Source organism: Notechis scutatus, chromosome 3, assembly GCF_049901735.1.
Source record: "Notechis scutatus isolate UNSWTSFEM ecotype Mainland chromosome 3, rNotScu1.2, whole genome shotgun sequence".
Taxonomy (NCBI): Eukaryota; Metazoa; Chordata; class Lepidosauria; order Squamata; family Elapidae; genus Notechis; species Notechis scutatus.
The window spans coordinates 202923242-202939093 of NC_142011.1; the positions used below are offsets into that span (position 1 = coordinate 202923242).

A 15852-nucleotide genomic window follows, 5' to 3' on the forward strand; every position below is an offset into this window, starting at 1 on the left:
CATTATGTCCACCAATCACTTCTGTTCATTTTGTTATGGGAACCAGCTGACCATGCTGGGACATCTGCTCGGACTGTCCTTGAAGTTGGAGCAACATCTCATGGGAACTAACTTTGCTTGGATGCCATTTTCCCCACCCTTGCATTCCATTCCACCTACTTCCCTTTTCTTTGTCCAGCTGCGAGTGAAGCAGAATATAGGTGAAAGTGCGAGTCAGTCTTGGATGTGAGGTGATGCAATATGAGATAAGGTGATGCGCAACTGGCAGAGGAGGTCCAAAGGGCCAGCAACCTGAAAGCCTCCAGTTAGGTGGTATAAAGCTAGTTCATCCCTGTGATGACCCAAAGGGGCGTGGCACAAAGGCAACACAGTCAGATAAGCAATAAAAGACCCTTTATTATCTCCAACTTTGCCCCCAATATCCAGGTTACCTTCGGCTAGAGAAAAACTCCCAGGAACAGCTTTGACTGCAGAAAATTAAATCCAAAACAGGAGCAACACAAACTGTAACTAAAAGTCCAAACAAGCCAAACTGAAGTAATTAGTTTGGCAGGTCAGGAGCAAGAATTTCAGACTTGAAGGCACAGCAAAATGCCAGGAACTCAGATAAGCCATGACAACACAGGATAAAGTCACATTTGCTCCCAGCAGCCTGCCGCACGCAGTCTGCCTTTCTTATCAACTGTCTTCTCAGCTGTGGCTAATGAAGGGAATCAGGGCCCTTTCCTCTCCTGTAAGCCACACAACCAACGTTGCTCTCTTTTCCGTTCCTCCCTGCATGCCCTAGGATGAAGAGGGGGTGGCCCTGGGTCTTCCTCTGAACTCCCTCTCCCTTGTTTTACCTCTCCCCTGCTCTGCTCAGCCAGACTTCCCCAGCCTCTACAGCCAACGGAGTCACACTCCCACTCCCTGCCAGCTGTTTGGCTTTCTCCTCAGATTCAGACTTTGACAGGGGCATGACAATCCCTACAGTGCACCAAGGATAGGCATATAAGTGCTAAACAGAATGAACTAGTATTCCAGGCTGTGGGGATTGCATTGTGTATCTATCATGTATAGATTTCCCTGACATTGTATGCCATATACTAAATAAATAGCACTTGAGACTTATATACCACTTCATAATGTTTTATAGCCCTCTCTAAGCAGCTTACAGAGTCAGCATATTGCCCCCAACAATCTGGGTCCTCATTTTACCAACTTTGGAAGGATGGGAGGAGGATGGGAGGATGTCAACCTTCAGCCAATCAGGATTGAACTTCTGGCAATGGGCAGAGTTAGCCTGCAATTCTAAACCACTGCACCATGGGAGCTCTTGATAAAAGAAATAAAAGTCATAAGAATAAATATTTTGTAAACAAGTCATATCAAAAGAATAAGTGGCAGAGTTAACCGTTAACATCCATTGAGGAAATCTAGCATCCATCCCTAAAATAAGTTGGCCTTGTAAGTTGGATAGAGCCATGCCAACACCGTGGTTAGAATGCAGTACTTGAAGGCTGCTTCTGCTGACTGCCAGCTGCCTGCAATTTGGCAGTTCAAATCTCACCAGGCTCAAGGTTGACTGAGCCTTCCATCCTTCTGAGGTTGGTAAAATGAGCACCCAGATTGTTGGGGGACAATAGGCTGACTCTGTAAACCATTTAGAGAGGGCTGTGAAGCACTGTGAAGCGGTATATAAATCTAAGTGCTATTGCTATAAGCTTTGCATATTCAAATATTTTGGCTAAGTGAATAGTGAGCAACTCATCCCTTGAGAACTAAATAGCAACGACCTTCAGCTCAACTGATACAATAGAAAATATTGACTCAATTGCCTGGTTTCATCGGTGAGCATAGGAAAGCGTAATAATCATAGACAATCCTCGACTTATGAACCTAAATTTTCTGTTGCTAAGTGAGTTATTAAGTGAGTTTCACCCAATTTTATGACCTTGCTTGCCACAGCTATTAGTGAATCACTGTGGTTGTTAAATTAGTATCATAGTTGTTAAGTGAATTTGGTTTCTCCATTGAATTTGCTTGTCAGAAGGTCGCAAAAGGTTATTACATTACTTTGGGATCCAGCAACAGTCATAAATATGAGTCAGTTGCCAAGCCTCTGAATTTTGATCATGTAACCATGGGGATGTTGCTATGATCATAAGTGAAAAATGGTCATAAGTCAGTGCCATTGTAACTTTGAACAGTGACTAAACAAATGGTTATAAGTGTAGGACTACTGTAATTTTAAGAAATGCCATTCATTGACAGCTTGGTAGCCCTTTCTACAGAATGTCAAGTTAACCTTAGAGTGTTATCAACACCTCCAAGCAACACAGCATTTTACCTCTGAAGTTGTTGGTCTGCAGTAGCCTGCTCCGAAAACCAGGTTTTCTAGCGACATCCCAGTTAAATCTGGTCCCGTATCCAAGTTGCCTTTAACAAGCCAGGAAGATCTTCCTGGCCGAGCAAAACTAAACAAAAAGAGAAGATGTGAAAAGCTCAGGAAGGTACGAATATTTTTTTCACAATCAAAATCTCCCTCACTTCCTTTCTGCACTAGGAATAATTGATTATTTTTATATGCCTGTAAAGCTGTTTAGGAAGAAGCAGAAACTGAAAAAAAATATTCCACGGAGGAGAATATTGATAGCTAAACCCTTGATTCGATTCCTTGCTCAAGGAATCACCAAGAAAAAACACACCTAACCAAAACTGGCAGGGGAAGAGCTACTGTGTATAAACAGGGAGCAAACTCCATAGTTTTATTTATTTATTTGATTTATGTGCTGCCCAAAGACAACTAGATGACAGTTCATAAAATTAAAATATCAGATAACAGAATAATAGAGTTGGAAAGGACCTTGGAGGTCTTCTTGTCCAATCCATATGCTCAGGCAGGAAAACCTACACCATTCCAGATAAATGATTGTCCAATCTCTTCTTAAAAACTTCCAGTGTTGGAACATTCACAACTTCTGGAGGCAATTGTTCCACTGGTTAATTGTTCTATTAGTCAGGAAATGTCCCCTTAGTTCTAGGTTAGTTTGCTCCTTAATTAATTTCCATTCATTGTTTTTTGTCTCACCTTCAGGTGCTTTGGAGAATAGCTTGACCCCCTCTTCTTTATGGCAGCCTCTTAGATATTGGAACACTGCTATCATGTCTCCCCTAGTCCTTCTTTTCATTAGACTAAACATATTCCAGCAACTGTTCTTTATATATTTAGCCTCCAGTTCCCTAATCATCTTTGTTGCTCTTCTCTGCACTCTTTCTAGAGTCTCAACATCTTTTTTTACATCGTGGCAACCAGAACTGGATGCAGTATTCCAAACGTGAACTTACCAAGCCCTTATAAAGGGGTATTAGCACTTCAAATGACTGTGTTCTATCCCTCTATTAATGCAGCCTAGGACTGCATTGGAGTGAAGAATGAAAAATTATTGTTCAGGGCTGGGCCAGTCCTTCAGAAATGATTTTTAGCCATGCAAAAGACTTTTCTTCAAATCATTAAAACAGCCATGTTGTCAGGGTTCCAACAGATGCCCTAATTAATTCATGAGCCTTGAGCCAAGTTTCAAAAGAAATCCAATTATTTATTAGGAGAAACATGTCGGCACTTTCCCAAGTGCAGTCTGGCTCTGCCCCATGTAATTTACTGCCCACCTATGACCCTGTTTCCCCCATTCTCCCAGGGTGTGTCATAAATCACATTCTCCAATGGAGCACTTTCATAGACTGTAGAAAACACGCCTCTCTGGCTTCCTCTAGTAACCTGGGATACAATCTGAAGAAAGGTATGTGTGAAATGTGCTTCTGGTTAAAGCAACTTAGCTTCTCCATCAGTTCTCCCCACCACTGCCTATGGCAACTCAAGAGCAGGCCAGGAATGTTTACGAGTTGACACATGTCTTTTTCCAGGTTTGGCCACCTTTCTTTTTTTTTTTTTTTTGAAAGATCCTCCTGGTTCTTTCCATCATGGACTGCAGGGCAAGGCCACTTGACTTTGCTTTGGATATTGAAATAAAGATGTGTCTGATTTAAGGATTTGAAGAAAGCTGATTTATTGGGGAACATAACTTATCAGGGAAGGATGCGAGTAACTTTGGAAGAATTTGCCAAGCCCTCTTGCATTGTCTCTTTAGGAATGTGGTGGTTCACTGTACCTGAGGAGGGGCTGGTTTAAAGCCACCAGAGAGGCATGCAGAGTAACCGTGACTGCCGACAGGTGGAAGTAGTCAAACATGACAGGGACGTGGTGATGTAGGCCTTGCCTGGGGTGGAAGTGGAGTCCCAATGTGCGGCTGCTTATTACCGGGATGGTCAGGACGTCTCTCAGCCTGGAAGGAGAGGATGGAAGAGTTGAGAAAAGTGAGGCATTGGCTTGTTCAGCGAGACGGTTGCTGCTGCAGAGTTTCAGGTGTGAGCGGAATTTTGATCATGGGCTGTTATTCTCTTAGCAGTGAGTCATACTTTGGAGGTTGCAGCTCAACTCTCTACATTGTAATTATGACAACAACAGGGTCAATTTCTTGATACTGCCCTGAGAATCCTCAAATGGTTTGTCTCCTACTGTTCCTGCAGTCATCTTTTGTTTTACTTTTCATTTCCTTTGTACACTTCTCCTTCTCCCCCTTTCTCTCCTTGTTCTCCTTCTTCTCCTTCTCCCCCTCCTCTCCATGTCCTTCTTTCTCCTTCTCCCCCTTCCTCTTCTTATCCTCCTTCCTCTTCTTATCCCCATTTCTCTTCTTATCCTCATTCTCCTTCTCCCTCTTTCTCCTCTTATCTTTCTCCTTCTCCCCCTTCCTCTTATTGTCTTCCTTCTTCTCCTTCTCCCTCTTTCTCCTCTTCTCCTTCTCCCCCTTTCTCTTCTTGTCTTCCTTCTTCTCATTCTCCCCCTTCCTCTCCTGGTCCTCCTTTTTCTCCCCCTCTTCCTTCTCCTCCTTTCCTCTGCTTGTTCTGCCTTTTCTTTTTCTCTTCCTCCTCCTTCTCCCCCTTTCTCCTCCTCCTCCTCCAACAGTGCCATTTTATTAGACACTGTCAACATACACTAGATTATGATCCTAAATTGCTCTTGTAAAGAGGAAAGTAAACCATTAAAAAGTGGTAATATTTATGTGAGCATGCTTTTTTTTATTGAGTCATCAGGGTACTGATGGAACAGAGGGGGTTATCTATAGGATTGTTCCCCTACATTCTTTTCATGATTCTTTCCTCTACATCTAATAACTGATTTGTACAAACCTAATGCTCCAGGTATTTGTTTAACAGACTGTAGTTCAGGACAACTTATTTCTTAATTTTAAAATGCCGTCAGAGTCCTGGTTGCAAGAGAATAACGTTTCACCTTAAAAGGGCATACTACTCACTGTTGTTCACTGTCTGTAAAAAGCAGGTCCAGCTTAAGCTGAAAATCAGCTTCACTTAATGCTTCTTCCACCTGGGAGCAATTTTAGGAAGGAAAAAAAACTATTATTAAAAGCTAATATTGGAATCAATTGTCTATGGAGAATCCAGGTCATGGTTGTCCCAAAGGTGCTATTTCAGGAGGCAACTGGACTATTTTTTTTTTCTTGAAGATGTTTCACTTCTCATCCAACAAGCTTCTTCAGCTCTAACTGGATAGTGGGGAAATGGAAGGATTTATATACCTTGCAGAGAGCTGGTCCTATGCATTCTTTTAGGGAGTTGTCACAGGGCAGAAAACATCCTGCAGCCAAGAAGGCTCCATACCCATTTGCACTACTCAGGTGACCCTGTTGACACAGACAAGCCTCCAAGTGGCCTCAACGACCCTTTAAAAGGATGCAAATGACCAGCTGTCTGCAAGGAGTATAAATCCTTTCATTTCCCACCACCAGTCAGAGCTGAAGAAGCTTCTTGGGTGAGAAGCGAAACATCTTCAAAGAAAAACCAGAAAGTCCAGTTTCATCCTGAAAAAACCCACCTTTGGAGCATTGTGATCAATCGGAAAAAGAGAAAGGAGAAGAGGGGAGAGAAAAAATAGAAAAGAAGAGTGAGGAAGTGAACAGAAGATGAATCAGAATCAGAATAGAGCTGGAAGGGACTTGGAGGTCTTCTAATCCAGCCCCCTGCTTAAGCAGGAGATTCTATACCACTTCAGACAAATGCCTGTCTGTTTGTTTGAATGAATGAATGAATGAATGAATGAATGAATGAATGAATGAATGAATGAATGAATTGCAATTTACAAGGTGTGGCAACAAACATCAAGAGCTGGAAAGGGACAGTCAAATCTTGTCATTTATGTGTCACACAGATGCCACCAGTAGAACTTTGATTGAACCAACTAGGCTTATTTTATCACACCCTACGGATAGTTCAGAAAATCCCACTTGAAGTCTGAAATCCCTCCATGTAGATGAGTTTCTAATGTGTATTACCATCTGGACTAAGCTACCACCAAGAAAATATAACTGATTGATAATCTGATGGGCAGGCGACTGAGATGGATGCCTCAGAGACTCGCAGCCTACGTTGTCCTGTGATTAAAAGGTCATCCAGTCTCCCAGATTAGTTGAGGAATGAGACCTCAAACTCCAACCAGTTTCAAACTCAAACTCTCAAACAAACTCTCCTTGCACGGAGCAAAGAATTACACTGAAGGACACTTGGATCCCCTGTAGTTTCTTCTTTAGGTGTGGAGCTGATTTGTGGAGGAGAGTCATATTAATTAAGGTCATAGCACTTGTTGAAAGATACTTCATTTTCCCCTATTTTTCTTCATCATTCTAAGTCCTCTAATGAGTAGTGCAGTGGCCTAGAAGTGGAGCTCTCACCTCACACTCAGGAGGCTGTGAGTTTGATCCTAGATAGTGGCAGATATTTCTCTCTGGACACAATGAGTAATTATCTGCTGTGAACTCCGCACTGGCAACAGGAAGGGCATCCAGCCAGTAAACGCTCAGCTCCATTCAGTTGCCCTGACTCCACCCCAATGTAAGGAATTATGGGCTCATTAAAAGACAAAAAAAAATCTAAGTCCTCTAGTGCTTCTCTACGTCCTGCTAGCGAATCTGAACTTTCTCTTGATGAAAAAAGTATTTTAGTTTATTTTATTACGCTGTTATAAGATATATGTAATTCAAAATTGAACTTCTGAGAAAAAAATGTGGAGGAGGAGCAATGGGAAAGCCACATTGCTTAAAGAGTCAACTATCTCAGCAGTACATGATCCTAATATGGCTGCATTTCTTCTCCCTTTCTCTCTCTCTCACACACACACTCACTCACTCATTCACTCACTCTCTGGGATTATCCATGTTCTGACATTCCTAAACCAAATTTAGTTCATCATGCCTGCCCTCCATTGAACCTGTTAAAATTTTCCAAAACCTCCAAGAACAGGGTATTCAGAACTGGACATATTACTTGAGATGGGACCTAATCAGTGTAAAATAGGATGGAAGAATTACTGGTGGCGGTTTGGAAACTATAATTGCATTAATCACTTTGTCAAACTGCCACTTTATGTTCAATTTGTGATCAACTATTCCCCAAAGATGAGAGAGAGGGAGGGAGAGAGAGGGGGAGAAAGAGGGAGGGAGGGAGAGAGAGTGGAGGATGGATGGATGGATGGATGGATGGACGGACAGACACACAGATGATAAAATGGAGAGAGAGAGAGAGAGAGGTAGTTGAGTTTAGGTTAGGGTTAGGTCAGGAAACTCCATATTCCCCTCCTGTAACTGTGAATTTGAATGTTGTTTCCCAAAAGAAGAATTTTGTATTTGTGAAATTTCACTCTGTCATGTTCAGGCTATTTTCTAAACTCCCTAAATTATATTGAATATTTATTTCTGTATTCCAAGGTGCTAGTTATCTCACTCAATTTAGCCAATCTAGTTTGTTGGCTGCAGTCCCTACTTGTTGAAATCAATGGCACCGAAATCATTAAGGAATAATAAGTATGATGGGTTTCTAAGTGCAGCTAACATAACCATTTGGACATAAATTGGTGTTATTCAGTCCAATATACTTATATTCACAGTAACTTCTCTCCTTTAATCTTTTCTCTCCTGTCTTACTATCTACCTGCAGGGGGAGAAATTCATTTGTGAATGTCATCTATTATGATTAAGTGATATAAGGACAATCTAAGTGGTTTCAAATGCACTCCAAACCAATATGACAAGACATATATAACAAATCTGTGGAGGTTGTAATCAGGGGTGGGATTCAAATTTTTTAACAACCAGTTCTGTGGGCGTGGCTTAGTTGGTGGACATGGCTTGGTGGTCATGTTATTGGCTGGGCGTGGCCAACTCAATATCATTCACATCGAGGCACACATCTCCTCACCTGGCCTCTCATGACCGTGGGGATGCTGCAACAGTCGTAAGTGTGAAAAATGGTCATAAGTCACTTTTTTCAGTGCCATTGTAACTTTGAATGGTCACTCCACACAAGCAAAGTAGCAGCAAAGGAGGGGAAAAAAACTCCAGAGAGGTTCCTGAGACAGGAAGTCTAGTCCTGCCAAGAATATAATAAGGGTTAACGGAGAGGCAGGTTCTGTAAGCAACACCAGAATGTTTCCTTCCTGCCTTCCTTACAGGATTAGGCCAGTAATTGCTTCTAACAACCGGTTCTCCAAACTGCTTAGAATGTTAACAACTGGTTCTAGCGAATAGGTGTGAACTGGTAAAATCCCACCCCTGGTTGTGATGCTCCCATACTGATGATGTTACCTAGTTGGGCAATGAAATGTCTTTCAAGCAAACAAACAACTTCAGAGAGTCCCAAGGACCCTTCAGCCCTGAGCTACTGCCATGCACAAGCAACCAGAACCACAACACGAACACTCTCAAGTAGAAATTTTATTGTTAGTCATGTATGTTACTAGAATCTCTCTAGACTGACTGCATTCCTTTGGGAACAGTCAGAAAGGGATTCAGAGATCAGGCTGGTACTACTTTCTGCAGTGTAAGGACTCTAAGCTTGTTCCCTTCTTAACATCTCCCTCCAGTTTAGCTGTAGATCCCACCAATCTGCAGATGGTCTCTTCTATTGGGATAACAATCTTGTATAGAGCAGTACCATGTTAGTCAACTGCTTTGAAACTCATCCAATTTGGTACTCAATGCATTTTTGATGCAAAAATTTTGTCCCAGTACTGATTGTTTTTTCAGTATTCAACAGGTAAGTTAGAAGTTGTTGGTATCGGCTGCCTTGAGACCCTCTACATTATTCCTTATGGGGAAAATTTGCTTGGTACTCATCATGCCACCTGGAACCAATTAACAATGAGTACTGAGGTACCACTAAAATTAAGGGGGGGGGGGTGACCAGTCTTTAGGATCTCCAGGGCCTAATTCCAAAGAAAAAACCCTAGAAAGCAAATCAAATAATGAAGTAAGGAGCGATGGGAGGGAAGACAAACTTAAACCCCAAATAGGAGATATAGGAAGCATACCCAGAGTCAGACATGAAGATCTCAAATTCCTATATTCCTATGTGCAGTGACAATAAACTAAACTAAACAAAGCTAATTATGAGTTGTACCAAGAGAACCATGTACTACATGGTTGGAAGTGGGTTGTGGGACCATGAAGTGCTTACTCCTGTGCTTTGGGGATCAAGACAGAGTCAAGTCTTGGGAGTTTGTTGATCTCGTTGCCACTGGCACTTTGAAAAACCACAAGGTTCACAAAACCGGAAGGGGGCATATCTTCAGGAAGCACAAAGTCTGGGGATCAAACAGGGTGAACTTGAACTATTAATACATGAAGGTAGATATGATATAGTTGGAATAACAGAAACTTGGTTGGATGAAACCCATGACTGGAACATATTGATAAGGTAAAGGTTCCCCTCGCACATATATGCAAATCATTTCCATCTCTATGGGGTGGTTCTCATCTCTGTTACAAAGCTGAAGAGCCAAGCATTGTCCAAAGACATCTCCGTGGTCATGTGGCCAGCATGACTAAATGCCGAAGGCGCACGGAACACTGTTACCTTCCCACCAAAGTGGTCCCTATTTTTCTACTTGCATTTTTACATGCTTTTTGAACTGCTAGGTTGGAAGAAGCAGGGACAAGTAAAGGGAGCTCACTCCATTATGCGGTGCTAGGGGTTCGAACCGCCAAACTGCTGACCTTTCTGATCGACAAGCTCAGCATCTTAGCCACTGAGCCACCACATCCTTAACATATTGATAGAAGGATACAAACTGTTCAAAAAAAATCCCAGACCCCAATAAAAGAGGAGGTGGAGTTGCCCTGTATACAGAGGTGGGTTTCAAAAATTTTATCAATAGGTTCTCCGACTGGTTGCTGGGTGGGCGTAGCCATTGTGGGCATGGCCTTGTCAGCCTCCTACACCATGACGGGGGAGCGCTTTTGTTCTCCCTGGGCTCCAGATGCTTTCCTCGAGCTTCTGGGAGGGTGAAAATGGCCACCCTGTGCTCCAGAGGCTCTCTGGAAGCTGGAAACTGCCCCATTTCCGGCCTTTCTGAACTTCCGGGAGGCCCATTTTTCACCATCCCCAAGCCTCCGTTTGCGTCCTGCACTTATTATCTACATCCAAAATGAGCCACGTGGAGACTCCTGGGAAAGGTGGGTCAGGTAGGGGAGGCCATCCAGAAATGGGATTTGGGGATTCTCCGAACTGCACAGAATCTTAGCTAGGGGCTCTCCTGAACTCCTGCAAACCCCCAGCTGACAAAACCCCTGCCTGTATGCAAAGGACCACTCTATCGCTACCGCTCTACCATGGATAACCATGTGTGAATTTTCATTCCTACTCATATATGAGTGAAGAGGAGTCTTCTTTAAGAGAATCAAAACCATCTCACCCTCTCACCATCCAGGAGGAGATGCACAGAGAAGTTCATGGAATCATTGAGGAGAATCTCTTCATTCCGGTACAAGATCTGAAAGACTCGGCTGAAGACCATGTTGTCGTGGATGCTGGCTGAATGCAGAATCATCTCACCTGAAGCCAATATCATATATTTAAAGAAGAAAGCATTAGTTAGCCAGATAAATATAACAGGATTCATTCATTTTGTTTTCCATGAGCCCAGGTTCATTTTGGCCTGTTCTTTATTTCAATCTTCCTCAACCGACTGCTTGTATTTGGCCTCTAATACAAGGGTCTCCAAACTTGGTAACTTTAAGACTTGTGGACTTCAATTCCCAGAATTCCCCAGCCAGTATGGATGGCTGAGGAATTCTGGCAGATAAAGTCTATAAATTTGGAGACCCCTACAAGTTGAAGTCTGTGAGTTTAGAGATCCCTCTTCTAACTTCTAAAGAACAATCCTTTAAGACCTTCAAGATTCCTCCCAATTAAAATGCTGAAATGTATGGTGTGTTTTCTTACCAATTTCAGGCAAAAAAACCAAAACCCAATTAACTGGCTGAGCCTGCTTGCCCCCCAAAATGAATCCTCAATCCCACCCAAAATTTATGAAAGAAATACATTCTCACTGCACCTCATGCCCAAACATATTAAGGGATAGTTTAAAAATCTATAGAGTGCATGTTAGTATGTATGTATGTATATATGTATGTTTTCTGAGGTTCTCGCGGGTATTTGTATGTGGATTTTTTGGTTATTCGGGTTTTCTCCCGCGTAAGATTGGAAGTATCTAGGCAACGTTTCGATGAAGTCTCATTCATCAGCTTCAGGCTTCTGTCTTCAGCTCTGTGCTTCTCAGAGTTGAAGCACAGAGCTGAAGACAGAAGCCTGAAGATGATGAATGAGACTTCATCGAAACGTTGCCTAGATACTTCCAATCTTACGCGGGAGAAAACCCGAATAACCAAAGATCCGTATATATGTATGTTTGTATGTATGCATTTATTTATTTATTTATACTATTATTTAGTATTTAAATTATTATGTATTTTTTAAGATTATGTCCATTGTTTTATCATATTATTTCTCCAAAACCCAAAGGTGCTTCTGGACTTTCTTTGTTTTTTCCTTGAAGACATTTCACTTCTCATCCAAGAAGCTTCTTCAGTTCTGGCTGAATGGTGGAGAATGGAAGGATTTGTTTTCCTTGCGGTCATTTGGGTCATTAGTATTTCTTTTGGGAGTCATTGAGGCCACTTGGGGGGATTTGTCTGTGCCCTCAAAGTCACCTGAATAGTGTAAATGGGTGTGGAACCCTCTTGGGATTGCTGAAATGACTATGTTGTAAACAGGAGGCAGGTGGTGTTGTATTTCTCTCCCCCCCTTCCCCCACTTGACCAAATGACTGCAAAGAATATAAATCCTCCATTCCTTACCATTCAGTCAGAACTGAAGAATCTTGGATGAGAAGCAAAACATCTTCAAGGAACAACAAAGAAAGTCCAGTTGCCTCTTGAAAAAAAAAAAAAAAACATCTTTAGGACAACCATGATCTGGATGAATGAAAAATTCCAAAGAGTCCAGAGGTCTTCAAACTTGACAGCTTTAAGACTTGTGGACTTCAACTCCCAGAATTCCTCTTCCAGTCATGTTAGCTCAGGAATTCTGGGAGTTGATGTCCACAAGTCTTAAACTTGCCACGTTTGAAGACCCTTGCCATAGACATTTCTCTGAAACCATTCATCTTTCCTTCCACAGGAACAATTATTTCACCTTATTCATAGAATAATAGCAAACAGCCTTGGGGCAACTGATAGACTTTAAGTAGTACATAAAGTTGTAAATGTTCATGGATTTGTGTCCTTCAAATGGTTCCAACTATATACTGTGCAATATATCATCTTCCACTGCATGTCATAAAGTGGACTCAAGCCAAAGATGGTCTTATAAATTGGATAGCTTTTAGAGCACCACAAGAATATTTTCAATTTACGGGGATGTTTTTTCCTCCAGCACAACCATTTCCAATGCTTTAAATCAAAGCAGAAGTAGGTCTTGCCAGGTAAATGAATCTAGTGCCCAGCCAGCTAAGAAAAGCTTCAGTTGTCTTAAATCACAGTTCTGCATTATGGTTGACTTTCCAACAATGTTGGTGGTAATTAAAATGAGCTGCCCTTGACTCGCTATATGAAAACACTGGCCTTGTATGAGATGCTCGCTTGCACACTAATTCAAATGCACTGTCCCTCAAAATGGAGAAGCTGAACTGGTTGTTATAGGTTAATTAATTAGCAGAATCACTCTCAGTCTAATGCCGAATGCATCTTGCAAGACAGTGGCTCTTGGAAAATCTATTAGTGTTGTGTTAATTTTAAGGATGACACTTTGGTCGACTAATTAAAGTTTTCTTACTGATTAAATGTGTGATTTGATTGATCTGGGGAGGTCTCTATTTTTAAAATGCTGAGCAGGGAACTAACACTTCTACACAGATTGAAGCAGCAGTATGTTCATATAGATTTGACAGAAAATAAAGCTTATTAATATCTTTAATATACAAAGCCCTTAGTTGGATTCATTATTAAGCCACTAGATGGGAGCAGGCGAAATCTCTTTATTGCCATCGACTGGTGGCGTATATGTTTGAAGCTCATATATGATGTTGACCTTCACTAATATTCTTCCATGTTAAATTATAGAGGTTGTCCTTGTTTAGCAGCCACAATTGGGGCTGGCAACTCAGTTGTTAAGTGATGCGAATGAGCAAAATAAAATCTTAATTGTGGTTATGATCTTCTTTCAGTTTTCCTTTGCTTTACTGAACTGCCAAAGTCAACATAAGGATTGGTTTTAAAATTAGTTTTCATCACTGTCAAAAATGTAGAATGTCACTAAATAAGTCAGTCACTAAATAAGGAGTGCATGCTTCACTATTTTAACCAGACAACAGGGTCATTCAGTTTGCAAGTGGATTCCAGAACTGACATTATGGTGGACTTGGGCAGAAGCTAAAAGATATTGGACTAAAATACACACATGGTTGGATAAAATGATAAAACAACATATAGATTTAAAGCCTGAGATATTTTTATTGGGGATTTTACCTGAAAACTATAGTAAATAAATAACATATTTGATTATTCATGTACTGAGACCAGTTAGAATTATATTTGCTCAAAACTGGAAAAATGAGAAAATTCCGATGGAGGAGGAAGTGATTAAGAAAATAATGGAATGTGCAGTGATGAGTAGATTAACATTAGCAATGAGAGAGCAAGAAGAAAAAGAATATTGTAAGATTTGGGACTTATTCTATGGATGGTTAGAAAGTAGAGTAAGGAATTAAACGATATAGTAATATTGATATATTGTAATTGATTATTTTGAATAAGTCATGATATGAATATAATTTAGTAAGAGTTGGGATTTGCTATTAAAAATAGATGGTAATTGAAATAAAAAAAACTTATGATACTGTAATAATGATAAAATATGATATATAATGTTGACTAGAATATAATATGTGTAAACTATGAGAAATATATACAGATATTATTATGTGCACAAAATGTATGTAAGACGACACACTGTACAACTGAAAGATAGTTTTTATTTGTTGTTTTTGTTGTAAAAATTTTTAAAAAATCAGAACTGACATTAGATCACAAAAATAGCATAAATCATTTTTTATTACCAAAGGTGCAGATTAATTTTATAACAGAATTATTGCCTTAAAGAAAAGTGGCCGCTAAAATATGAGACATATTATTCATCCTACAGGACAGGTGGGAGGGAAGGAAGTTTAAAATCCAGATGAAAGGTTTTGATTAATACCAGAAATAATTTCTGGAACATATTACAGGTAGACCTGGATTTACAACCATTCATTTCATGACTGTTCAAAGTTACAACGGCACTGAAAAAAGTGACTTGTAAACATTTTTCACCCTTATGACCATTGCAGCATCTCTGTGGTCAAATTCAGGCACTTGGCAACTGGCTCGTATTTATGACGGTTGCAATGTCCTGGGGTCATGTCATCTCTATTTAGAGACTTTCTGACAATGGGGAAGCCAGGTTCATTTAACAACCAAGTTACTCATTGAACAACAGCAGTGATTCACTTTAACAATGGTATCAATACAGGTTGTAAAATGAATCAAAAGTCACTGAACAGCTGTCTCACTTAGCATCATAAATTTTGGGCATAAATCAAGGACAATCATGTACAATTCATGATGAAATGTGTGTAAAGTTTGTCGTGCCTCAGCTGTTTTATTCACAGGGGCTGCAGTAGGAGGTAAGTATTATAGCTGAAAATGGTATTTTTTTTTTAAAATGCAGAACACATGCGTGTGCACACTCACCAAACCGGATGTTATCTCACCAAACCGGATGTTGAATCGCATAACTGCTCAGGAGTATTAAGTGGGAAGCTTGTTTTAGACATTTTTATAAACTACTTCCTCAGCCTGCAATCTTGTTTATTGGATTGTTGCCTTGATAATGGATCTTCCCTCTGTCCTTCGAGCCAGTGGTGGTATTCTACTGGTTCGGCCCAGTTCTGCTGAGCCATCGTTAGCAGCGATGAGCAGTGGAGACCAAACCAGTTCTCTCCAATGCTCTGCTGTTGGCCCCACTTGCCCACCTGCCCACCTGGGCTCCCATACTCACCTTTTTATTCCCTGCTTTTGAAGCGCAGCTCCTTTGCACGGCACAGAAGAGTGCCGCATGGCGGCTGCTGATGCAACCGGGAGAGTGCAAGCTTGCAGGAGGTGAGTTGGAACGCCTCTGTGCCTGCGCAAAGTGTGCATTTGGTGCGCGCACACACACAAAGTGCACAAAGCACGCCCACCAAACTGGTGGTAAAACTTTTTTTAATCCCACCACTGCTTCAAGCCCATTCTCTATACCCATTACAGGAACATCGATTAATGCCAGCGTGATCACATTTCTGTGGTGGTATAATCAAATAAGTGCCACATTGCTTTACTTATAAAGCCTTCCTTTATTAGTAAGTTAATTAAGACGGGGTTTCTTTGAAAC

The 15852-nt window shown here is 41.1% G+C and overlaps 1 protein-coding gene across 1 annotated transcript in view; it reads right to left on the minus strand.

The window, feature by feature from the left end:
- Nucleotides 1-15852, minus strand: part of FAM135B (family with sequence similarity 135 member B) — a 163465-nt gene that overhangs the window by 52480 nt on the left and 95133 nt on the right. The window contains exons 4-7 of the mRNA XM_087962221.1: nucleotides 10799-10938; nucleotides 5352-5422; nucleotides 4149-4322; nucleotides 2330-2456 (exon numbers count right to left, since the gene is read on the minus strand). Of these exons, the coding sequence (XP_087818347.1) occupies nucleotides 2330-2456; nucleotides 4149-4322; nucleotides 5352-5422; nucleotides 10799-10938 (512 nt within the window). The remainder of the gene's footprint in view (nucleotides 1-2329; nucleotides 2457-4148; nucleotides 4323-5351; nucleotides 5423-10798; nucleotides 10939-15852) is intronic.